This window comes from Brachionichthys hirsutus, chromosome 7, assembly GCF_040956055.1.
Source record: "Brachionichthys hirsutus isolate HB-005 chromosome 7, CSIRO-AGI_Bhir_v1, whole genome shotgun sequence".
NCBI lineage: Eukaryota > Metazoa > Chordata > Actinopteri > Lophiiformes > Brachionichthyidae > Brachionichthys > Brachionichthys hirsutus.
This window is the reverse complement of record NC_090903.1, coordinates 16,225,811-16,248,955: the sequence shown is the minus strand read 5'-3', so window position 1 is coordinate 16,248,955 and position 23,145 is coordinate 16,225,811. Positions and strand designations below refer to the sequence as shown.

The 23,145-nt window shown below is 53.2% G+C and overlaps 2 protein-coding genes and 1 long non-coding RNA gene across 3 annotated transcripts in view; 1 reads left to right on the top strand and 2 right to left on the bottom strand.

Moving 5' to 3' along the window:
* The window catches only part of gfra1a (gdnf family receptor alpha 1a), a 35,516-nt gene extending 23,867 nt beyond the window's left edge, over positions 1-11,649 (bottom strand). The window contains exons 1-3 of the mRNA XM_068740991.1: positions 11,610-11,649; positions 10,028-10,327; positions 8,464-8,544 (exon numbers count right to left, since the gene is read on the bottom strand). Coding sequence (XP_068597092.1) covers positions 8,464-8,544; positions 10,028-10,327; positions 11,610-11,649 — 421 coding nt within the window. The remainder of the gene's footprint in view (positions 1-8,463; positions 8,545-10,027; positions 10,328-11,609) is intronic.
* Positions 11,650-12,537: 888 nt separating this feature from the next.
* Positions 12,538-19,136, top strand: ccdc172 (coiled-coil domain containing 172). The gene is made up of 8 exons (XM_068741697.1): positions 12,538-12,825; positions 13,357-13,442; positions 14,400-14,516; positions 14,855-15,020; positions 16,203-16,304; positions 16,667-16,769; positions 18,639-18,726; positions 18,838-19,136. Exons 1-8 carry the CDS (start codon positions 12,747-12,749, stop codon positions 18,871-18,873), a joined length of 777 nt encoding a protein of 258 aa, XP_068597798.1. The 5' UTR covers positions 12,538-12,746; the 3' UTR covers positions 18,874-19,136.
* Positions 19,137-20,522: 1,386 nt separating this feature from the next.
* LOC137895430 (uncharacterized) lies at positions 20,523-20,871 on the bottom strand. The gene is made up of 3 exons (XR_011105553.1): positions 20,806-20,871; positions 20,626-20,714; positions 20,523-20,555 (listed from the first exon to the last, which is right to left on the bottom strand). It is a non-coding gene; the product is annotated as an uncharacterized lncRNA (long non-coding RNA).
* Between the last annotated feature and the right edge of the window lie 2,274 nt (positions 20,872-23,145).

Genomic DNA, 23,145 nt, shown 5'->3' with positions numbered 1-23,145 from the left:
CTTTCATTTTCCCTTTCCTGGAATGACAACTCGGCAGCCGCCGCCTCAAAGAGGGGAAATGAAATCCGTATACCAGCGCACGAGTGGAAGTGGACCGAGTGCCTGTGGGACACGCCGTTTCCGTGACGACCCTCTTCAGGTAGCGCAGGAAGGATGAACATTTGACCACCTTATCAATGAATGATTAATGACTCCGGATCCGGGATCGGCGGAGAATAGAAGGATTCCGTTTTCATTGCTGAACATGATGAAGAGTAATTAATCAATGCCAACGCCTATCAGTTATTAGAAGGGTGTCGGTAAGACGAATCCTTCAAGGGGGCGTCGTTTATTAGGCGTTCTCGTTCCGTTCCTCCGCCCCTCGGTCTCACCAGCATCGTCGTCCGTCAGTTTAACAGAGTCATCAGCCGCCACCGCCAGTGTCTGCTCAGGATGGACGATGGATGGATGAATCTCGCAGTGCATGTCCAAATATTCTAATAAGTATAAATATTCTGCGATCTGGAGTGGAATAAGTTTATAGTCCGCTTCCCAACCCTGGAGGAGCAATGACTCGAATATTTGCCAGTAAAATCATCGCTCCAACGCCACAGCCTTCCGGTTGCACGCCCAAATACTCAGGAAATGTGACGGTTATAGGCATTACCATGGCAACCACGTGCCAGCTGTCTTCCTGCTCTTTCCCTGGAGGACATTTAGCACTGCTTTGTCTTCACGTGTCCGTCCATCAGACAGCTGATTGGACCCAGAACAAAGCCACGACACTCCCAACCTCAGTCCGTTGCGTTCTCGCTTTCAGTACCTGCTCCAGCATCACACCTGAGAAAGGCTTGAAGCAGGTGAGGGGTCGCTGGGCTGGACACTCACCCACTGTAAACCCGAGACGGGGGGGCGGGGCCAGATGGTGGCGTCCTCTCCCAGGTCACGAGTCTTTGCATGACTTTCTTCAGACAGTAGTGGGAGGAGTTTCTCTAATTGACTTCTTTCACTCTGAGACAGATCAAAAGAGTCTCTAATTGGACCGGCGGCGGCTGGGGGGGTGGGACGTCATTGTTCCATTGCTCTGCGTCCAACCTTTACCTCTGGTCGACTCTCCTCCTCCTGGTTTGGGAGCTGTGGGCGGAGCTAGCATTAATGCATGTTGCTAGCAGATGCTGCAACACGAGCGTCAAAGTCCACTTTGCACTGATGGCGTCCCAGCATGATCAGAACCAGCCGGCCCAATTAACCTCACCTCCGTCTGGGCGCTGCTTGAGCCGCCACATGAGAGTAGCTGCAGTGACAGCCGGGCGGGGCCGGGTCGGGCCGGGTCCGTCTGGACCACATCTGTTCTCCACAGCCAGATTGAAGGTTCAGAAAGGAAAGGGCTGATCCAGGATGGGTGGAGCTGCATTAAAACGTTTGATGTCACGCATGTTATCATCGGATCACAGCTGATTGATACGCATCAACGGAACAGAACCTGTTCTGCTGCTGTTTCTAGGGAAACGGGTTTTACACCTGTGTGACGTGAAGATCCTTATTTTCATTAGCGCTCTGGAGCTAATGGTAATAGCAGCCAACCCAAGACCACGACCCAAGTCCAGCAGGAGTCCAGAAGGGGGCAGAAGAAGAGCAGGGTAAGCAGAAGCCCCCAGAAAACGTCCCATGAGGTTTCGGGTTTTAACCACGCGCCTCAACGCGAGCAGGACCGGATCGGCTGCTGCTGAACGTTTTAAACGCTGGTTTAGGATCCATCATGTCCACGTCTGACTTCATGCTCTCATTCCCGCTGAGCTGCTAAGATAAGAGGAGCACAGGAAACACCCACTTCCGTTCACATTCCACCTCGATCTCAGAACTTTGCATACTTTAAAGTTATTGCATTGAGGAGTTCTGTTCCAGCAGGAATGACCTTGGACGTCATTGGATCATTCCTAAATGCTTTCTGCAGGATCCCGCCCCCTCCTTATCTCCGTAGCTGCAGCTCAACCCCGAGGACGAGTGTTCTTCACACGCTGAGGAGCTGATATGTTAAGCTGAAGTGTTCCACCTTAATGAGCATATTGTCCAATGAGAGGCGCTGCTGAATCCATCCGTTAGCATGCAGCTAACGGAGCGCCGGTCGGCGCTGCGGGCCGACCGGCTTGTTATTCCGGTGTAGATCCGTAGCTGGGAACAAGTCAAACATCTCGACTGCAGGAAGACATGACTCCGATTCCCTCGCCAGACGAAATCTCTCACGCCTCCTACGCTCGCTGTGTTGCACACACACACACACACACACACACTGCTGCACAACAAGTCGCTAAAAGTCTAACTTGTACTTCCTGTTAAATAAGACTTTTTAACAGGAAGACTTTTAAAGTCCAACATTGCAGGTGCGTGCTCACCTTTGGGTCTCTGACTCAGAACGCTGCTCTAGCCCCGCCCTTCCTCTCACACATTTAAATCACCTGCACAGAGATGAGACAAGGGCAATGCGTCCTCCAGCCAGGGGACGGGAGCAGAGACCGGTCTGGGATCCAGTGCCTCAAAGCCCCCCCACGGACGAAGCCGTGATCCCGGCCGGAGCGGGAGCGTTTGGGTCGAGATGAAGGGGGGAATGTTTCCAATCGAGCACAGCGCTGTATTGATTAGGCTCGTCAGCAGTGGAGTCCATCAGAGGAGACCTTGTATGTGCGCAGAAACACGCTCAGACGTCTTCTTAAAAAGTCTCGCTTCCGACACGGCAGAAAGAACCGTGTGTCCCGCCTTGGCTCGTCCAACAGGAGCCAAGGCGGGACAGACGGCGTGGGGGGTGGGGGACAAGGTGTCTTCACAGAACATTCTGGATCAGGTCTACTGCAACATCCCGGGGGCCTACAGGGCTGTAGCAGCCCCCCACCTGGGTATGTCTGACCACATCTCAGTGAACCTGATCCCTGCTTATAAACCGCTGATCTGCAGGACTAAACCCACCACCAGGACCGTGCAGGTCTGGACTGAGGAGGCTTCCTCAGCCCTGCAGGACTGTTTTGAGCACACGGACTGGGAGGTATTCAAAGAGGATGCAGATTTTGAGGAGTACACGTCATCTGTGCTTTCCTATGTTCACTTCTGCACTGATGCTGTCCTTCCCACAAAGACGATCACGGTTTTCCCGAACCAGAAACCGTGGGGGGACAGCACGGTGCGGCTTCTGCTGAGGGCCCGGGATGCAGCCTACAGAGCAGGAGACCGGCTGGCCTATAGCAGGGCACAAAGTGAACTAAAAAGAGGCATCAAGCAGGCAAAGCACAGATACAAGCAGCGCATTGAGGAGCACTTTGAGAACAATAACCCACGTGACATGTGGAAAGGCATCAGGGCTGTGACGGACTACAAACGCAGGGACCAGCACGCCAGCCACGACTCCACCCTGCCCGACACCCTGAACAGATTCTTCTCACGCTTCGACTCTCCGAGCAGCAGAAGGTCTGTGGATCTGCCCCAGCCTGAGGTGCAGCATCAGCCGCTCGTCCTGCAGCTGCACCAGGTCTCCTCAGCCTGAGGAGGATCAACATCAACGAGGCTGCGGGACCAGATGGCGTGTCAGGCCGGACACTGAAGACGTGTGCTGACCAACTGGCCGGGGTTTTCCTGGACATCTTCAACCTGTCCCTGCAGCTGTCCACCGTCCCTGCCTGCCTTAAGTCCTCCATCATTGTGCCGGTACCCAAGAAATCATCCATCTCCTGCCTCAACGATTACCGGCCCGTTGCTCTGACTCCGGTGGAGATGAAGTGCTTCGAGAGGATCCTCCTTAAACACATCAAGGACGCCGTCCCTGCTGGCTTGGACAGCCTGCAGTTCACCTACAGGGGGAACCGCTCCACGGAGGACGCCGTCTCGCTGACACTGCACTCGGCCCTGACTCACCTGGAGCAGCCTAACACCTACGTCAGGATGCTGTTTGTGGACTTCAGTTCAGCTTTTAACACCGTCCCACCGGACATGCTGGCTCTGAAGCTCCACAGCCTGGGACTGTCTCCACCACTCTGCTCCTGGGTCAGGGACTTCCTCAGCAACCGGCCCCAGGTGGTGAGGATAGGAGACACCACATCCTCCCCTCTGATCCTGAACACTGGGACCCCCCAGGGTTGCGTTCTCAGCCCTGCTCTGCATCCACTCCACAAACATGGTTGTGAAGTTTGCTGACGACACCACCGTGGTGGGTCACATCTCCAACAACGATGAGACCCACTACAGAGAGGAGGTCCAGAACCTGATGCTCTGGTGCTCGAGGAACAGCCTTGTTCTGAACACCAGCAAGACCAAGGAGGTCATAGTGGACTACAGGAGGTCCAGGAGGACTGAACACGCCCCCCTGTGCATACGAGGGGAAGCAGTGGAGCGTGTGGAGAACATTAAATTCCCGGGCATCCACATCTCCTTTGACCTCTGCTGGACACTCAACACCAGACACCTGGTGAAGAAGGCCCAGCAACGGCTCTTCTTCCTCAGGAAGCTGAAGCGGGCTGGACTCTCCTCTGTGCTGCTTGAAGACTTCTACCGGGCCACGATAGAGAGCATCCTGTGTCTCAGTGCGACCGTGTGGGACGGCAGCTGCACGGCGCAGGACAGGAAGGACCTATCCCGGGTGGTGAGGACAGCTCAGGGGATTGTGGGTCACCGTCTGCCTGACCTGGACTCTGTTTACACCTCCAGAGTCCAGAGGAGGGCCAGACGCATCGCCACAGACCCCACCCACCCGGGCCACAGACTGTTTGTCCCGCCCACAGACCCCACCCACCCGGGCCACAGACTGTTTGTCCCGCCCACAGACCCCACCCACCCGGGCCACAGGCTGTTTGTCCCGCCCACAGACCCCACCCACCCGGGCCACAGACTGTTTGTCCCGCCCCCATCAGGGAAGCGGTTCAGGACAATAAGAAGCAGCACAGCGAGGCTCAGGAACAGCTTCTTCCCCCGGGCTGTGAAAGCAGTCGTTCCCTTGTAGCGATCTGGGACGCTTTATGCCGGTCCTGTTGCTGCTGTTGCTATTCTGCACTACTGCCTGTGATTCTCACTCTCTCTGTGTGTATATATATTCTCTCTGTGTGTATATATATTCTCTCTGTGTGTATATATATTCTCTCTGTGTGTATATATATTCTCTCTGTGTGTATATATATTGTTTCTAAAGAGAGAGAATTTAGTTTGTTATGATGTGTGCCTTAAGCCGTGGGCCTTCTCACCATTTTATTATGCTCGCATAATGACAATAAAGTATCTTGAATCTTGAATCTTGAATCTTGAATTAAGGTAAAGACTCCTGGGACGCTGCGTCTTCAAGACGGCTAATCTGGTCCACTTTGGAACGACTCGCCTTTGGCCCTCGTTTCCTAACTTTGATCCACCAAAGGGGACCGGGACGCTGAACAGAACCCATCTGGACCTGGAAAGGTATTCCAGCTGAGTGGGAGGGGCCGAGGACGGGGAATGGACCTCAGGGGGGAGCGTGAAAGGCCAGGCTACACGCTGAGCTACTAGTAGTGCTAGTTAGTACTAGTCAACCATGGATTTGTGCTAGTTAGTACTAGTCAACCCTGGATTAGTGCTAGTTAGTACTAGTCAGCCCTGGATTAGTGCTAGTTAGTACTAGTCAAACCTGGATTAGTGCTAGTTAGTACTAGTCAACCATGGATTTGTGCTAGTTAGTACTAGTCAACCCTGGATTAGTGCTAGTTAGTACTAGTCAACCATGGATTTGTGCTAGTTAGTACTAGTCAACCCTGGATTAGTGCTAGTTAGTACTAGTCAAACCTGGATTGGTGCTAGTTAGTACTAGTCAGCCCTGGATTAGTGCTAGTTAGTACTAGTCAAACCTGGATTGGTGCTAGTTAGTACTAGTCAGCCCTGGATTAGTGCTAGTTAGTACTAGTCAAACCTGGATTGGTGCTAGTTAGTACAAGTCAACCCTGGATTAGTGCTAGTTAGTACTAGTCAAACCTGGATTAGTGCTAGTCAACCCTGGATTAGTGCTAGTTAGTACTAGTCGACCCTGGGTTAGTGCTAGTCAACCCTGGATTAGTGCTAGTTAGTACTAGTCGACCCTGGGTTAGTGCTAATTAGTGCTAGTCAAACCTGGATTAGTGCTAGTTACTGCTAGTCAACCCTGGATTAGTGCTAGTTAGTACTAGTCAACCCTGGACTAGTGCTAGTTACTGCTAGTCAACCCTGGATTAGTGCTAGTTAGTGCTAGTCAAACCTGGATTAGTGCTAGTTACTGCTAGTCAACCCTGGATTAGTGCTAGTTAGTACTAGTCAAACCTGGATTAGTGCTAGTTACTGCTAGTCAACCCTGGATTAGTGCTAGTTAGTGCTAGTCAAACCTGGATTAGTGCTAGTTACTGCTAGTCAACCCTGGATTAGTGCTAGTTAGTACTAGTCAAACCTGGATAGGCAGCTAATGAAAATGCGTGTGTGTGTAAGTAAAGGTTGTGTGTGCTAATAGTAGCAGCTAACGTTAGCTCCAGGAGGAGGAGGAGTTTGAGGGTTGAAGTAGCTGAGGCAGCCAACATCCTTTTAATGGAAGCCTGCACGCGTTGACATTTACTGGCTGGCGCTCGCGTCGGGTCAGCACAGCAGCCGTGCTTTTATCAGGGGGGGGCAAACGAAACGCAGAACCCCTCCCATCATCGCTTTCGTCTTCACTACCGTCCGAGGAAGGCTCAGAATCACTGTCGGGGACGAGAGCCACTGAAATACGTCCCCCCCGTCCAACCACTGACAGAAAGAAGACTCATTCCCCTCGGTGTTAAAAGTGAAGCCGGATCAATAGATCCATCATCCAGCCCCGCCCTGCCAGCAGCAGCAATGATTTGTGGAACCTCAGGATTCTACTGTTGAGCATCAAGAGGTGCATCTCCGACTGATAGTATTGATATGATATATTATTGATCGCTGAGTCATTCGAGTTACTTTCTGAGAACGCCGTTGAGGTCAGCGTTGCAAGACGATGACATCACCGCAGCAGGTGATGCTGCGGTGATGTCATGAGAAGGCGGCATCATCGAGGACCGGACCGTCCTTGACATAAGATTTGTGTGCATCTGAAGATTTGAGCAGTCCCGGATCGGGTCTTTCCAATACCTGAAGGCTTTAGGAAATCCTGGCTCGGTGTTTGGGCGACGCCCACACAAAGTTAACGCTAAATATTCATGGTGGTGAAAACAGCGTGGGCGTTTCTGTCTCGCTACAAACGCATTGACTAAGTGTGAAGCAGGACGCCATGTTGAAATCTGCTGATCATGGTGTTAACTGATCAAAGCGATGCAGGCGTCCGTACGGGCAAAGCGCCGCTCTGTGGTCGCTCCCCCCGGACCAGGTGTTCCAGGCCCTTCGGCGAGCGTTTGGGATGCGAGCAGATGTGCGCTGTACGTCTGGCTGCCATGGGAATTAGTCGCTTCAGTTGGAGACACGGGGTCAATTCTGGAGTTACAGGATCAAGGGGGGGGGCGCCCATTGTTCCTATAGCCCGGGATCACCGAGGCAGACGTGGGACACGATCAGACGGCCTCCTGAAATAGGAGGATGACCGCAGACCAGTGACTCAGATCACGACTCGTCCGCTTCCGAGGAGCCGGGACCGTATTACAGCAGGTAAAGGGAAGGGTTAACGTCCCAGGGTGGAGCAGGAGAAAATGACAAGCATACGTTATATACCCGTAGGCGCAGACCTCGTCCAGAACGTGGGCGGTTCTGGATCCAATGTAAAGTTCTGTTCAGAGCAGAACTCACATTTGCATAATTAAAAAATGAGAATCCTTAAGCAAGAGAAAACTTTTCATATTGTTTGTTCAAATGATGCATGTTTTATTGTGGAGTGATCAGGTGTGGTTTTATCCCTCAGCGCTGTCTTAAAGGCCAGTTTCTATCAAATACATCACTCATCCTCTGCAGCAGAGAAAACCGACGGATGTCAGAGAGGGGTCTGAACCCCTAACCCTAACCCCCATCTTAACTCTTAACCTAACCCAAACCCTTAACCCAACCCTCATCTTAACCCTTAACCTAAGACTTGGGTTGGTTGAAGGCAAAGCAGCATCTTATGGGCTAAAAATGACAGAAGAAACAGAAAGAAAAGGCTCGTCCATGTCGAAAGACGTCTCAGAAGGTGCGGCGCAGCATCAGCACTCCAACATGTGGGGGGGACAGGGAGGCTGAGAGGACATGAAGGGGGGAGTTACATCGCCATCTACAGGGAGAAGTTGGTATCGTTCCCTCAGACTTCAGAGCCTGGATTCAAACAGGCAGAAACCCACACCAGAACCCTTCTCCTCCATCTGAAGCACCGCTGCTGGATGGAACTATAGCTCCCCCCCGCCCAGGACCCCCCCTCCAGCCAGCATGCAACCAGGCTGGGGTGAGGACGACGACGATGACAAATGCACGGCTTGGAGGAATCTCAGCTCAGCAAACAATTGAGCACGGAGGGGGGGTTGAAGTTTTCTCTCTTACCTATGATGGGGGCCAGACGGAAAATATCTGAGAGACGACCGTTCAGCGTCTCGTATGGGGAGTCCTCCAGGAAGTCGTTACCTGGGAAGGAAGGACAGGTATCAGCTGGATGGACGGATGATGGACGGATGTGTCGTAACCCCCCCCCCTCTGTTTAGTTTGTCATCCCTCGCCTCACACGGGCCTACATGCGACCCGCTGATGTGGGTCAGTCGATATCCACGCCTGATTAGGCAGGTTGGTCAGCCGCGTGGTATGGATGCAGTTCAGGGACGAAAGGACCCCCCCCCTGCTGTGAGACGGGCGCCACGCTCCATTACCTTCAAGGAAAGTGATTTAGGAGGTCAAGAAGAGCCCGCGGCGGTGAACCGAGTCGGAGGCCGGACTGGACTGGACTGTCGACAGGAAGGCCGGCTGCTCTGTGTGGTTCTGTTTGTGTAGAAGGCGGGCCTAAAAGCGGTCTACATTTCAGGTTCCACGGCACCCCCCCCCCCCCCCCCCAATGAACAGTGGGCGGAGCCAGGGCTACTAATGTCCGCTTCCCTCATAGCATCATGGCACAGTAGCAAAGCAGAGTTCTGCTGGTCACGGAACCAACCTCGTAGCGTCTGATAGATGCCCCAATAGTAACGGAACCAACCTTGTAGCGTCTGATAGATGCCCCAATAGACACGGAACCAACCTTGTAGCGACTGATAGATGCCCCAATAGACACGGAACCAACCTTGTAGCGACTGATAGATGCCCCAATAGACACGGAACCAACCTTGTAGCGTCTGATAGATGCCCCAATAGACACGGAACCAACCTTGTAGCGTCCGATAGATGCCCCAATAGACACGGAACCAACCTTGTAGCGTCCGATAGATGCCCCAATAGACACGGAACCAACCTTGTAGCGACTGATAGATGCCCCAATAGACACGGAACCAACCTTGTAGCGTCTGATAGATGCCCCAATAGACACGGAACCAACCTTGTAGCGTCTGATAGATGCCCCAATAGTAACGGAACCAACCTTGTAGCGACTGATAGATGCCCCAATAGACACGGAACCAACCTTGTAGCGACTGATAGATGCCCCAATAGACACGGAACCAACCTTGTAGCGTCTGATAGATGCCCCAATAGTAACGGAACCAACCTTGTAGCGACTGATAGATGCCCCAATAGACACGGAACCAACCTTGTAGCGACTGATAGATGCCCCAATAGACACGGAACCAACCTTGTAGCGTCTGATAGATGCCCCAATAGTAACGGAACCAACCTTGTAGCGACTGATAGATGCCCCAATAGACACGGAACCAACCTTGTAGCGTCTGATAGATGCCCCAATAGTAACGGAACCAACCTTGGAGCAACTGATAGATGCCCCAATAGACACGGAACCAACCTTGTAGCGTCTGATAGATGCCCCAATAGTAACGGAACCAACCTTGTAGCGTCTGATAGATGCCCCAATAGACACGGAACCAACCTTGTAGCGTCTGATAGATGCCCCAATAGTAACGGAACCAACCTTGGAGCGACTGATAGATGCCCCAATAGTAACGGAACCAACCTTGTAGCGACTGATAGATGCCCCAATAGACGCGGAGGCAGTTCTTCTCCTTCTTCATGGCCCGTTTGCACCGGCAGCGGTACAGCGGACTCTGCTTCAGCGCCTCCACGGCGCCGCGGCACTCGCCCTCCTGCCCCGCCAGCTTGCTGAAGTTGCCCCCCTTCCCGCCGGCCACGCACTGCCTCATGGTGCGGTACTTGGCGCTGCACGCCTGCTCCTTCAGGCACTGCTCACTGGCCCTCACGCAGTCCAGCCGGGGGGGGGCGGCGTGCACGGGGTCCTCGGCATAAGAGCACAGGCCTGGGGCAACAACGACAACAACAATAATAACACTAATAACAATAACAATAACAATAATAATAACAATGATAGCAACAATAATAATAACAATAATAACAATGACAACGATAACAACAACAACAACAATAATAACAATAATAATAATAATAATAATAATAACAATAACAATAATAATAACAATGATAACAATGACAACGATAACAACAATAATAATAACACTAATAATAACAACAGCAATAACAACAACAATAATAATAACAATAACAACAACAACAATAATAGCAATAATAACAATGACAACGATAACAATAACAACAATAACAACAATAATCAGATTTGTCGCATGTTTGCTCTGCGCCGACAGTTCTGCTCGGCGAGGGAAACGGTTCTGCGTCTGATCCGATCGCCGGTGCAGCAGCGGCTCCGGGTTCACTTTGGAGCTCTTTGGACTTCGGTCCAGCGAGCCGGCGCAGCGCGTTACCGGGTCGGCCAGCGAGCCGGAGCAGCGCGTTACCGGGTCGATCAGCGTTACCGGGTCGGTCCAGCGAGCCGCCTCAGCGCGTTACCGGGTTAACGCACGGCGAGATTAATCCGTTCATGAAGTGAAACTTACCGAAACGGGGCAGGAGGACACACAGCACGACCAGGATCATCGTCTTCCCGGTTGGAACACAACTTCCGGACGGAAGAGACTGAACAGTAGTTTAATTCCCGCGGTGCGTCCACGGCACCGACATCCATCCAAAGCACGGCAGTGCGCGCGCGGCGTGGAACGGAGGAAGCTCCAAGCTCGGCTCAGTTCCTCTGACTCGTGGAAGACTGGACCAAGAAGGTCCCCACACCGCAGAGAGACAGACAGCGAGACAGGCGAGTGTCCTCCAACTTCAGTGGGATGCGCGCGTCTGAGCGCGCAGCCAACCGGAGCCGCACTGCTGTCGAAGCAGGAGGAGGAGAGTGCCAGCCCCCCCCCTCGCACCGGCGCAATTAGCTTATTATGAGAGCCCCCCCCCGGACTGAAGGGTCTCTGCCCAGCTCATTATTACCGCCTTTAAATAAACCCTTTAACTCGCGGAGCCTAAAAGTTCAAAAAAGTATGAAAACATAATCAGCCCAATAAAATGCTCCCAGTCTGCGCTGGGGGGGGGGAACTGAGGTACATTTAAATGATCGATACAGCACTTTGATTCCTGTCTGGTCTGGAGTGAATGTCCACACATGTCCCCCCCCCCCCCCCAAAAAAAAAATGAGAAAAAGGGGATGAAACAAAGTGTTCATCACGCACCTGACCTCTGCGGGGAGTCTCTGATGGTGACGCGCTCCATGGGGGGAACGTGAAAGGTGCCTGACAGGGTATGCTTGAATTCCCCACGGAGGCAGCCCGGCCGCGCGGCGCGGAGCGGGGGGGGGGGCTGGCCTCGGCCCACGCGCAGCGGACGCTGTGCGGCTGCTGCCATCTGTCGGTGGGTCCGACGTAACGGTCACCGTTGATGATGATGATGAATATATTTATTAGATAGAATGTTAGGGTACAAGTACAGTCACACAGTAGCATGTATTACAGTACAAGTACAGTCACACAGTAGCGTGTATTACAGTACAAGTACAGTCACACAGTAGCATGTATTACAGTACAAGTACAGTAAACAGTAGCATGTATTACAGTACAAGTACAGTCAAACAGTAGCATGTATTACAGTACAAGTACAGTCAAACAGTAGCATGTATTACAGTACAAGTACAGTAAACAGTAGCATGTATTACAGTACAAGTACAGTCAAACAGTAGCATGTATTACAGTACAAGTACAGTCAAACATCCTGCCTAAGAGGAGCATTTCTAAAAAGCCCTTGCGGTCTTGTTTCCGTTGAAAGTCCTTCGTACATAAACAATACAAGTTTAACAATACAAATAAAAATAAAACCAATATTAAATTACTCAATTGATGCAAAATAACAATAGAAAAATAACAATAATTTTCCACCACAGATGCAAACTAACGGCAAGACTGTTACACGGTCGTTTAAATGCACGTCACATACTTGACATTTATTTAAGAGAATAATAATTGATCAGATGATCGAATAACTAACAAACGGCGCATGAAAACAGCGAGGATGCGTCACCAGGTCCTCTTCCCGCAGCGCATTGATCTCGATTGATTGAATGGGCCTTCAATAAATCAATCAGAGGCTAATCCACTTGGACCGGATTCTGCCAATGACCGTTCTAACCTGTAACACGCAGAAATTAATTATATAAAATAAAATCCATTAAAGGCGAAACCGATCATTAGCCCTGCTTAAACGTAAGAAAGTCCCGTGGGCAGAGGCACAGTGCGAACTGCTAGCTAAACTGCTAGCTAAATTAGCTGTACTTGACTCCACGTCGGTGATCTAAACGACGGTTAAAATTACTCAACATGAGTTTAGATACGCTTTTTACACAGATTATTTTATCTGAACAACAATTATCTGAGCAAACACAAAAAACGAAAGGAGGTAAGTTTTGATAACATGAGATTAGCTTGTAGCTTTCTGGTGTCAGGTTAGCCGTTAGCGCTGCACGCTAACCCTGAGGAGTGTCAGGTTAGCCGTTAGCGCTACACGCTAACCCCGAGGAGTGTCAGGTTAGCCGTTAGCCGTTAGCGCTGCACGCTAACCCCGAGGAGTGTCAGGTTAGCCGTTAGCCGTTAGCGCTGCACGCTAACCCCGAGGAGTGTCAGGTTAGCCGTTAGCCGTTAGCGCTGCACGCTAACCCCGAGGAGTGTCAGGTTAGCCGTTAGCGCTGCACGCTAACCCCGAGGAGTGTCAGGTTAGCCGTTAGCCGTTAGCGCTGCACGCTAACCCAGAGGGGTGTCAGGTTAGCCGTTAGCGCTACACGCTAACCCCGAGGGGTGTCAGGTTAGCCGTTAGCGCTGCACGCTAACCCCGAGGGGTATATTTACGCCCTGGGCCCTTTTAATGGCGCTTTGACTTGGAGGAGGAGACAAACATCCGGCTATCGGGTCATGATTTGACTCTTTATTGCAGTGAACGTCGCCATCAGCAGCTGCTGTGAGCAGATAACGAGCCTTAATGAGAGGTACGGGCGGGCCGGGGAGGCGCTGGATCGAACGGTGAGTACCCGCTGGATAGTGGCTTCATTAACGCTTCACACGCTGATTGTGTAAATATTGCTGGGGGGGGGTCTGATGACGCTGATCTGCGCACTGATGGTCCTCTGGGCTCTGACGTCATAGAACTTGAAGGGATACCTAGTTAATCTTTTACTGGTGACATCTGAAGGGAGCTTTGATCTGGTCACCTGTTATCGCTTCATGTTTGAGATTGAGCAGGAAACCAGAACACTCGGAGTAACGTTCGGCTCACCTGAAGGCAGGTGGGGGCGCTGGGGGCGTTGACACATGAGCTAAAGAAGAGCCTATTGGCTTATTGATCTGCTGGTCTGCTTTATATTGAGAACACTTAAGTAGCTCCCGCAGAATCAATGGTTAACTTCCACCGGATGACATGAGTGATGTCATCCCTCTCTGAAGGTTCAGGGGTAATGTGGGCGGGCCGGCAGGTCGACCTCTGTGAGGGGGCTAGCCCCGGCTAACCCGAACCCGAACCCTGCTTGGGGGGGGGGTCTGTGCTCTTGAGTTCTGATCCGGTTAGGAGCTGCTTGGGGGGGGGGGGTCTGTGCTCTTGAGTTCTGATCCGGTTAGGAGCTGCTTGGGGGGGGGGTCTGTGCTCCTAGTTCTGATCCGGTTAGGAGCTGCTTGGGGGGGGGGGGGGGTCTGTGCTCTTGAGTTCTGATCCGGTTAGGAGCTGCTTGGGGGGGGGGGTCTGTGCTCCTAGTTCTGACCCGGTTAGGAGCTGCTTGGGGGGGGGGTCTGTGCTCCTAGTTCTGATCCGGTTAGGAGCTGCTTGGGGGGGGGGGGGGGGGTCTGTGCTCTTGAGTTCTGACCCGGTTCGGAGCTGAGCTGCTTTCAGCCTCAGACATGCGTTTGTGGTGTAGAACATCCATTCCAGGCTGGAATTTGATCTGAACATACCTGTCAGGTGTAATGCAGCCCCCCCCCCCCCCCCAGGCGCAGCAGCTGTCTGAGATGAAGCTGCAGCACAACCTGATGAAGAAATGTCACAATGACCTTCTGAGGGAGTCTGAAGAGCTGCTCTGCCAGAAGAAGCACCTCAGTGGCTGTCTGGTGGGCGGAGTCCACGCACGCACACACACACACACACGCACACGCACACACACTAACGGGTAGACTCTAAACATCGTTTCATATTTCTTCGTCTGCCTGATATTGTTTTGTAAAGTTTTTATCCTCCAGCGTTTTAATAACACGCCTCGTAGACGGGTCGGCGCCGCCATCCTGGCTAAACTCGTAGTATTACTGCGAGTACGCAGTCCAGGTGTAGGGTCCGGTACAGGCCGAGGCGACGAGCCACTAAAGGCGTTGGTCGTGCTGTCGGTGCTTCTGAACCCGACCTTGGTTCTGTCCTTCAAACGAGGTCGTGACCTCCACCCTCCTCCCCCCAGGCCAGCATCAAGAGCGAGCGGCAGGAAGAAGGGGAACGCTTCTCTGGAGAGGTCTCGAGCTTCAACAGGGACTTCAGTCTGCGAGGAAACACTGAGCTCGTGTTCCAGAACCAGATCCACACGGACCTGCTGGACCTGGACAGGGAGGCGGAGTCTTTACGCCGAGGTCATTGGAGACTCATGTTTGTTTGTTGGTGGGCGTCGTCGCTGCGTGCTGACGAGGACACGCAGGTGGAGAATGGAACCGTGTGAACGCGGCCGTTCCCGTGTGAACGCGGCCGTTCCCGTGTGAACGCGCCCGTTCCCGTGTGAACGCGGCCGTTCCCGTGTGAACGCGGCCGCTCCCGTGTGAACGCGGCCGTTCCCGTGTGAACGCGGCCGTTCCCGTGTGAACGCGGCCGTTCCCGTTTGAACGCGGCCGTTCCCGTGTGAACGCGGCCGTTCCCGTGTGAACGCGGCCGTTCCCGTGTGAACGCGGCCGTTCCCGTGTGAACGCGGCCGTTCCCGTTTGAACGCGGCCGTTCCCGTTTGAACGCGGCCGTTCCCGTGTGAACGCGGCCGTTCCCGTGTGAACGCGGCCGTTCCCGTGTGAACGCGGCCGTTCCCGTGTGAACGCGGCCGTTCCCGTGTGAACGCGGCCGCTCCCGTGTGAACGCGGCCGCTCCCGTGTGAACGCGGCCGCTCCCGTGTGAACGCGGCCGTTCCCGTGTGAACGCGGCCGTTCCCGATTGAACGCGGCCGTTACCGTGTGAACGCGGCCGTTCCCGTTTGAACGCGGCCGCTCCCGTGTGAACGCGGCCGTTCCCGTGTGAACGCGGCCGTTCCCGTGTGAACGCGGCCGCTCCAGTTTGAACGCGGCCGTTCCCGTGTGAACGCGGCCGTTCCCGTGTGAACGCGGCCGTTCCCGTGTGAACGCGGCCGTTCCCGTGTGAACGCGGCCGTTCCCGTTTGAACGCGGCCGTTCCCGATTGAACGCGGCCGTTCCCGTTTGAACGCGGCCGTTCCCGATTGAACGCGGCCGCTCCCGTTTGAACGCGGCCGTTCCCGTTTGAACGCGGCCGTTCCCGATTGAACGCGGCCGTTCCCGTGTGAACGCGGCCGTTCCCGTTTGAACGCGGCCGTTCCCGGGTGAATGCAGTTCTCCGTGATCCTTGTGGAGTTACAGGAACACAATATATTGATCTTAAAACCTGCAGCTTCTAATCAAACGATGCTTTCTCCATGAGGAGCGATGTCTTTAAATCATGAGTTAAACGAAGCCTGTTTGATTACGTTGACATTAGAAAGTGTTCTTTTGTTGAAGCTCCGCCCTCCCGGTGATTGATAAGCTCTGTTTGGCTCTTCTCAGAGATGGAGCTGATCAGCTGCACCAACAGTCACATCAGCGGCGTGCAGGAGGAGAAGAGAGCGCTCCAGGTCGAGCTGCAGCAGCTGGGCGGCGGCCAAGAAGGTAAATGCAGAACACGGACGCCTGCTGCACGCTACCGGCACGGTGACTCGCCACTCCCACAGCGAGCCTCCGTGAGCTCAGTGTGGACCAGTAACGGCCCCCCAGGTCGGAGGGCTCGGTCCCGTTCGCTCTAGAAGCTCAGGTTTGGGCGTGTTCAGGAGGAATGCAGCAGATGTGCTGCTGCAGGTTCTGCTGTGAATAAACGTTTAACCTCGTTTACCCACGAGGTTAAACGTTGCCGTGCGGGTTGTAGGATAGCAGGCCGGCGCTAGCGCCGTCAGAGCGGTAGCGGTAGGAACGCCCCTAGGAGCGCCGTCACGTGACCCCGTCGTGTTTGACAGACGTCATCATGTGCTCTGCAGACCTGGATCAGCAGCTGAGAGAAGCCGAGGCGACGACCGCATCTCTGAGAGCAGAGCGGCGCCTCGTCAGCCGCAAACCTGCGACCGACAGCAAATGTCTCAGGTGAGCGTCTCAGCACGATGCTAATGCTAGCGTCTCCAGCTGCAGGAGTCTCACCGCGATGCTAATGCTAGCGTCTCCAGCTGCAGGAGTCTCACCGCGATGCTAATGCTAGCGTCTCCAGCTGCAGGAGTCTCACCACGATGCTAATGCTAGCGTCTCCAGCTGCAGGAGTTTTACCGCGATGCTAATGCTAGCGTCTCCAGCTGCAGGAGTCTCACCGCGATGCTAACGCTAGCGTCTCCAGCTGCAGGAGTCTCACCGCGATGCTAACGCTAGCGTCTCCAGCTGCAGGAGTCTCACCGCGATGCTAATGCTAGCGTCTCCAGCTGCAGGAGTCTCACCGCGATGCTAATGCTAGCGTCTCCAGCTGCAGGAGTCTCACCGCGATGCTAATGCTAGCGTCTCCAGCTGCAGGAGTCTCACCGCGATGCTAACGCTAGCGTCTCCAGCTGCAGGAGTCTCACCGCGATGCTAATGCTAGCGTCTCCAGCTGCAGGAGTCTCACCACGATGCTAATGCTAGCGTCTCCAGCTGCAGGAGTTTTACCGCGATGCTAATGCTAGCGTCTCCAGCTGCAGGAGTCTCACCGCGATGCTAACGCTAGCGTCTCCAGCTGCAGGAGTCTCACCGCGATGCTAAGGCTAGCGTCTCCAGCTGCAGGAGTCTCACCACGATGCTAATGCTAGCGTCTCCAGCTGCAGGAGTCTCACCGCGATGCTAATGCTAGCATGCTAAAAGAACAAGCAGAGGAGACGCAGACCGATCCTAGGGGGACGCCTCTGGGATCAGTCTAACCAAAGGTAGCACGTCCACCATCACAGCGGGGGGTCGTAGGTGAATGGATGAATCCTTTGAGGCGCCGCTGGAAGGGAAGCAGCACAAGGAGCTTCCGTTGCTTCATTAACTCCTTCATTACCTCGGCCCGATTAACCACAGCTTCGGGAGGGAGGAGCCTCCTGCTGTGGCTTCGGGAGGGAGGAGCCTCCTGCTGGTGCAGATTGAAGGCGTGTCGATTGGAGCAAGTCGTTTAAAAAGTGTTCAGTGTGCGTCAGGGCGGCGGCTGACGTGGAGGCTCGCTGCTAGGCAACGGAAAGACACCTGTCATGTCCTCATGTCCTGATGTCCTGGTTGTCCCCTGTCCTCCTGCTCGGTTGTTTGTGAACGCTCGTCTTCGCTTTGTTTAATTCTAACGTGAAGCCTGGACATCCGGGACGCCCCGGACGTCAAACCGTGTCCTCGTCTTAGAAACCGGATTTGTGAGTTCCTCTGAGACATACGAAGCACCTGCTGGAACGATGACATCACAGGGGATGCTTTCACCAGAGCCACGCCCCCTGACTGGGGGGTCATCGGGTTGGAGCTGGAGATATTTACTGTCATGAGAAGAAGAACGTGATTTCAGGGTGAAGAGGCCGACTCCCCTGTGGTGTAAGGACACGCCTCTCCACCAATCAGGAAGTCGTGTGCGTTTATTAGCTTTCAGGAGGAGGGGCTACTCCAGGAGAGTTTAGATCTGGAGCAGCAGCTCTCCTGATGACGTCTCCTGGAGCTTCTGTCCCCAGAGCCTCGTTTTGATTGATGCATCATCTACCACTGGACTTTCATCTTGTCCCCTGAGGGGTCTCCACAGCAACCCTGTCCTTTGCATCGTCCTCCCTCACTACGTCCATGTCTCTTCTCCTGGGTCGTCCTCTAGTCCTGTTCCCTGGCAGCTCCGTCCTCAGCGTCCTTCTACCGATATAGTCCCCGTCTCTAGGCTGCATCACTGTCAGCATGTCTCCCAGGTGTCCGTTGTCCTCGGTGATGAAACAGAAACAGAAGGTAAGTCCAGGTATAACTCTTCTTAAGTTGTTCCTTCATGTGTTCCAGGCTGAGGAAGGAGCTGGAGATGCACCAGGAGGCGGAGCTGGAGCTTCTGAGAGAGGCTCTCAGCTCAGAAATACAATCAGTAAAGTCTGTAAGTTTGTTTCATGAACATTTGGGCTAATAAAAGTTCGATTTTCTATTTAGAAATCTAAAGCATCTTTGGAGGACGGCATGAAGGGTGTCTTTCTTTCCCTGTTCCCAGAAGCTGGACAGCAGCCGGAGGCGTCAGCAGAATTAGATGATCAGTGATGATCGGGAAAGCTCCGACGGTTCAAGGAGTCACTGTTCACGTTTACGAAGAGGAGGAGGACGAAGGGGAGGAGCAAATGATTGTAGATAGAAAGGTCTCAGATGAGTCAGAGTTCATGTTGAAGGAGTCTCGTATTTCTGTATTCTGAATTCAGCTCCGAGTTCGAAAGAGAAATATTAGCCACGCGGTGTAATGCTCCCCTCTAGTGGACAGATGGGAGCATTACTAAATAAAGCTCAATGTGAAATCAATGTGCGGCTGATTGCTCGGGTACACCTTCATACGGAGAACTACTGACTGAAAGGTGTGCGAACACCTGCGTGCAGGTTGTTCCTGATACGTCGGAGGGGAGGAGCTCAAATCTCCATGACAACAGTCTTCACGCACACAAGGGAGTGATGTCGTCTCCTCCCTGGCTGCTGATGACGTCCCTTGATGTCTGGAGGGGTTCGTGGTTAACGTGCGTTTATCTCCCGATGCCGCTGAGATCCACGTTTGGGCGCCGAGCGTGGAAACGCAGGAAGGAACTCGCCGTGTGAGAAGCAACGCTTTATTCTCAGGAGGCCGAGAAGCTTTCACCCACACACCAGACATTGGTTCTGCAGCCCGCCGCTGATCTTTCCCTTCAGGTCTTCGGCGAAGTCGGTGAAGATTCCGTTCTGCAGCTCGAGCCGGCTCTTGGTCGTCAGGCAGTCCTGATCAAAGTACATGGAATCTGCTCCCCCGACCCGAACCGCTGATTCTGGAAGGCGGAGAAGTAGTTTCCATATTAGAGGGAAGTCCTCAACGTGATGACACGCAGACACGACACGAGGAAGGACGTCACATGACACAGATAAACGGCTTAGGATTGGCCGGGGCGAAGCCCCGCCTTCAGGGGATGGACTGAAAAGAAGACAAAACAGGAAGTGTCTCCACTCGGGCGTGGAGCAGACGCGAGGAACGTGCTCGAGTCTCAGCGCTGATATCTGAGCCGACTTCTAACTGATCTGCTGTTTATATAAATCTCCTCGTTGACCACGCCCCCACGAAGGAGAACAAAGAACCGGAAGAGGGCTTAGAAGAACCCTAACAAGGTTTACAACGAGACCTTCTAGAGGCCCCGCCTCGCTGTTCGGTAGAGACATGGTGGTTCCCGCTGGAAGGACGCGGCCTTACTGTCGCAGGTCGCCAGCTTGGCCCCGCCCACGTAGTAGCTGCTCCACCAGAAGTTGCTTTCCTCACTGCATTCCTCGTACGGACGACTCTTCTTCAGGAACCTGAAGTCGTAACCCTGAGACAGACCAGTTCACTCGTCACCCAAGCATCCGTTTCACACAGGTAAACGTGTCAGGTGTGCTTCTTACCTGGTTGCACAGAGCTTTGCAGACGCGCCTGTTGTCCACGGTGGCGCAGGCCAACCCCCCGTTTGGAGGAACCTCGGCGTGGGGGCATTGGTGTGGTTCGGCTCCGCTGCACTCTGTAACCCAGGAATGATTCAACGTCGAATCCTTCGACACCTGAAGCCCCTCGGGAGGAGGAGCCTAAGAGGAGCACACTGAACTCAGGTGTGTGTCTGGCCCCCTACCTTGCAGCTGCTGCTGGTACAGACTCTCGGACACGTTCCTGGTGATGCGCAGGAGTTCAGCGATCTGCTGCGGGTTCCACGCCCGGCTGCTGTTACACTCCCCCTGTTGGCCAGAGCGCGCCATTACAGCCGTGCTCCTGACCGGAGGAAGGGAAAGAGCCCACGCAGGTTACCTGCAGAGCAGCGATCCTGCTGCAGGCGTCGGTTTGGAAGTCGATGCCCACCTGGGGCGTTTCATCTCGACCCGTAGTGTTGGATAACGCTGAAGGACACACACACACACACACACAGAAAATCACGTGTGTGTATCCACACGCAGCACACGTGCACCAGATTACAGACAAACGGAACACCTGTCATTGCGCAGATCCAAAGCAGCTTCCGGTTCAGATCCATGCCGCCGATCCAGAGCTTCTCTGACCCAGAACTGAAGGCAGAACCTCGTGACAGAAGCTTTTATTGACTTTACCTCCGGTGCAAAGTTTATCGGATTGGCCAATTCGTGTGTGTGTTTGGCGGGGGGGGGCGGAGTTTCCAACATTTCACAATCTTTCATTGCAAAAGTGGGCTCTATTCAGATTTTAGGCAAAATCACAAGATTCTGGTTTCATGTCTCAGAATTCTGGTCCACTCTGTCCCGGCGGCTGACTTGTCATGTAAGGGTTAAACTGTGTCCATTTAGTCATGAATCCTGGTTAGAGATTAGAAACGGTAAAATGTTACTACAAAGCATCAAAAGTCATCAAAGCATTTCACTTCAGTGACAGGAGTGACGTCATCAACCCGGCGTTAGCAGCCCTAGCTCAGCGATGCTAACGCCGGAAGTGGAATGATTCCAGGAACGTTCCTTCAGAAAGATCATTTGATTTTATTTACTCGGTTTTAAACATTAATTCTGATCAATAAATGATCCTTCATTGTCCGATTGTCCAGAGTTCCATGGCATCGCATTAGTAGAGTCTGGGTTCAGGTGGAACAGAACCGACGACGGGCCCGAGCGCCGCTTCGCCATCTGGGACGGCTTCATTACTATTCAGGATTAGCTTTGTTTTACTTGGCATAAAAGTGAACGTTAATTATTCATGAATGAATCAAATAAATCTCCGTCTTGAGCTCGCCGTCGGTCTCTCCGGTCCCCCATTAAGTTGTGATGGGCGGCGCTAAATGTTCTCTTCTCTGTTATTAAAGGTGTGTTTGACTTCGGAGCTGTTTAGTTCTGCGCCGTTCTCCTGTGGCGCCGGAGCGCCATGCAGGCCTCCTGACCCGGTTCCATCCAGACCATCATCACTGGACTGTCGGGTCCTGGATCGAGACGATCCGGTGCTCTTAAAGAAGCAGGTTAGCGATAGCAGCTGCTAGCTGCTAAGGTTAGCAAACAGCTAACCATCAAACGGGACCACGAGGCTGAACCCCCAGAAGGCCCCTGAGGTTCTACCTGATCATCTCGTTTGTTTCTTTGTTTTGTCTGAGAGATAATTAAATGTCTGTCAAGAAGGAGTTGATCAAAGTGAAAGATGGACACCGTGCTTCTCCGATCACAGCTGGGATGATTCCAAGATCTCTGCAAGGAGAAGTTTGTCCGATGTGAGTGAGGCGTCGTCGTCATGGTGACGCCACGCCCTGGTTGATTGGCGCCTGATGATCTTTTGTTGGCTTGAGTCAAATCAATGAAAAGGTGTCCAGTCATTCGACGCTAAATCATTAGCATCAGAGCTAGCATGGCTGTCCTCCTGGGGAGACGAGGACACGTTTCCCTCATTCCCCGAGTCCATAAACGTCTCGTCACCGAACGCAGCTGGACTCCTCGTTTAACGCCACCTGCTCGGCTGGCACGACGGCCCTCCGTCTGATTGCTAATGCTAATGCTAATGCATCGACCAATCACATATTGTTTTGTGTAGGTTACATTCAATTCTTAATCTTTAATAACATAAAAAATAAATAAATACAATGAAACATTTAAAGTAGAGTGGGTATTGAAAATAAGGGAAGTGCCTTAAATGGTCATAAAATGTGTCCAGATCCTCTAAATCACGAGGCTGATCAGACGAAGTGGGCTTGAACCAACAACCCTCAATGTTCTCGTGGGATTCACATGAATGACGAGACCCCAGACAGAAAATAAGTGAACCCCTGAGCCGAGGACTCTCCAAGAGCTAAGAAAGGACAGGTGTGAGCCAATCTGCGGTCCAATCATTGGGGCGTGGCTGAAAGCCACCAGGTTTGATTTGCTTTGTCTGAAGTGACCCATGCCTCGCAGCAAAGACCTTTCAGAAGATCTACAATCAATAACTATTGACTTGATGAAGCTGCTGTCCACCAGTCCACGGTTAGACACGCAATAAATCAACGGCGCTCCCCTTCCAAGGAGCGGCCGTCCTGCAGAGACGACTGCAGGAGCCGCTGGAAGACCGCTGGAGAACGCCACGAAGGAACCGATGCTGCTACAGAGCGCTCGGATGTCCCACAGGACATGGACACGGACACCCTAACCCTAACCAAAGCAGAATTGTTTGGGAGGAACCCCCGACGCCATGTGTGGAGGGAACATGACACCGCCTCCAAGCATCCAACCCTCATCCCACTGTGAAGCCCGGTGGAGGAGCGTCCTGGTGCCCCCGGGCCTGGACAACCACTGGAAGAATACATTCTCTCGTCCATCAAGATGTTTTGCAGAAGAACACGAGGCCCTC

Bases quoted from the DNA above. Each gene is read 5' to 3' on its own strand.
- ccdc172 (XM_068741697.1), top strand. From the start codon at position 12,747: ATGAGTTTAGATACGCTTTTTACACAGATTATTTTATCTGAACAACAA. The intron at 13,443-14,399 runs GTGAGTACCCGC...CCCCCCCCCCAG, and splicing joins GGGAGGCGCTGGATCGAACG to GCGCAGCAGCTGTCTGAGAT. The intron at 15,021-16,202 runs GTCATTGGAGAC...GGCTCTTCTCAG, and splicing joins GGCGGAGTCTTTACGCCGAG to AGATGGAGCTGATCAGCTGC.